Consider the following 1,894-nt stretch of genomic DNA (forward strand, 5'->3'; position numbering starts at 1 on the left):
CCCCCCCCAAAAAAAAATAAATAAATAAAAAAAAAAAATCGGAGCACATGTTCTACCCGCCCCTATAGCCGTTTTATGTAATATCAGAAAAATAATGTACCTGGGCACTAAAGGATAGCTCAACCAGGTCAATCCAACCCTCATTTTTGTTTTCGTAATGGACTAAACATTGGAATTTGCTTAGAATACTGGAAACATTAGAAGTGCATCTGCACAATATATGCCATGTAGTGGTATAATTCAAGTCAATATTCATATAAGAGATTCTGAAACAAACACTGAGCACACAGGTTTCCCCAATTTAGGTATTGAGTGCATCTCCTTGTTGAATATGTGGATATTACGCTATATACAGAAAATCACTTTACTTTTACAATGAAATCCTTCAAATAGTAGTCGAACATCGTGTCCCTTGTTTGGAACTTAGGGGAGGAGATGGTATAGGTCCAAATGGCATGATAACTACACAGTTTACATGGAACCTATACATCCCAGAAACCCAAGTCCCGACCTTCCATCGGAGCTTTCCAATTACCTTGACGGTCAAAACCAGTTTTCCGATTCTCTGGTCGCGCCCGACATCATAACCAAAGGACGGAGCTACAGGTTGCTGATATCCTACCAGAGACGCACTCAGGTAATTTGTTTCTTCGTGCTCTTGGTAAAAAGGAGGGATTGAAGTATCGTGAGTAATTGTTTGACCCTTGTAAGATGCACATACCTGTAACTCATCGTAATAAATCCCGACTTTCCTGTTTGGATTGTTGGATAGGAGAGTGAGCTCAACTGAGGAGTTGAGAAGGGAGGGACCGGAGAGGTTGAGTTGATTGATTTCAACCTCTCTGAGAGAAAACTGGGGCTTTGTGGGGTGTAGGATGAGCCAAACTAGCAAGATGAATGATAAAACTGTAAGCAGAAAGGTAAAGAAAGCAAAGAAGAGCTTCTTGTTGAATTTCTTGAAGTTGACTCCTTGGTTGGCACAGTGTCTGGGAGAATTTTCAAGAATTTGAGACATTTGCATAGCAGAGAGAGAGAGAGGAGAGTTTACTTAGTAAACAGAGAAGTTGAAATGATATGGTTAATAAAGGATTCTCGAACCCATAAATCAGCAATTATTTTGCTCAGTAAGAAGGAAAAAAAAAAAAACCCCCCTTTTTGATTCATGAATATGCATGCTTACTGTCATGGAATAGAATTTACAGGTATATCTTGATGATTTAATTTTTCGCAGCAAAGGATATCTATCATGGAGGAATCTGATGGGAAAAAACTTTAGAATTATTGCAAGAAAAGGAGTACACTTTTTCAAGTTGGAAGGTATAGGATAGGCATTTGCCTTTCCCATTCATTGGAGTGAAGTATGATGATTAACTGCAAATTTTGACATGAAGTCTATGTAGAAATGTTAAATTATTTGTAATCAGTCTTGGTATATTTGAATTTCTTATGCTTTGCAGAAAAGGAGCTCAAAAGGAAGAGCAGAGAATCTGAGAAATTGACTTTATGGAGGGCTCTGGGGCTGAGGAGTGTCCCCCATATAGTTGTTAACTTTCAAGTTAAGAAAAGATTTATTGCTTGTTGGTAAAGTCGATTATACAAACACTAAAACAAACCCTATGTTGTATGAATGCAGAGTGGGGGATCTTGAAAAGAATATTACAGTCTGGGAAGCAAAATCCCTTTGAAATTCAGTTATTGAACATCATTAAAGAGAGAGATGATCTACCCCGTTATTTTGATTGATTTATCATCCAACCCTTCCTTTTTTGACTTTTGTCCTTTTTATTGTGATTTGGGACAAAGGGACCATGTCTCAGATTTGCCACAAGGTTAATGTATGTTTGAATTTTCAAATAGTCACAAGATCACATCAATTTTGATCTCAATCTTTTGT

The 1,894-nt window shown here is 37.5% G+C and overlaps 1 protein-coding gene across 1 annotated transcript; it reads right to left on the minus strand.

Annotated features, from left to right (window-relative positions):
- Nucleotides 1-231: 231 nt before the first annotated feature.
- Nucleotides 232-1,223, minus strand: LOC111387871 (NDR1/HIN1-like protein 26). The gene has a single exon (XM_023012468.1). The coding sequence runs from the start codon at nucleotides 1,019-1,021 to the stop codon at nucleotides 386-388; it is 636 nt and encodes a 211-aa protein (XP_022868236.1). The 5' UTR covers nucleotides 1,022-1,223; the 3' UTR covers nucleotides 232-385.
- Nucleotides 1,224-1,894: the final 671 nt, after the last annotated feature.

Source organism: Olea europaea, unplaced genomic scaffold (assembly GCF_002742605.1).
Source record: "Olea europaea var. sylvestris unplaced genomic scaffold, O_europaea_v1 scaffold4331, whole genome shotgun sequence".
Lineage (NCBI taxonomy): Eukaryota > Viridiplantae > Streptophyta > Magnoliopsida > Lamiales > Oleaceae > Olea > Olea europaea.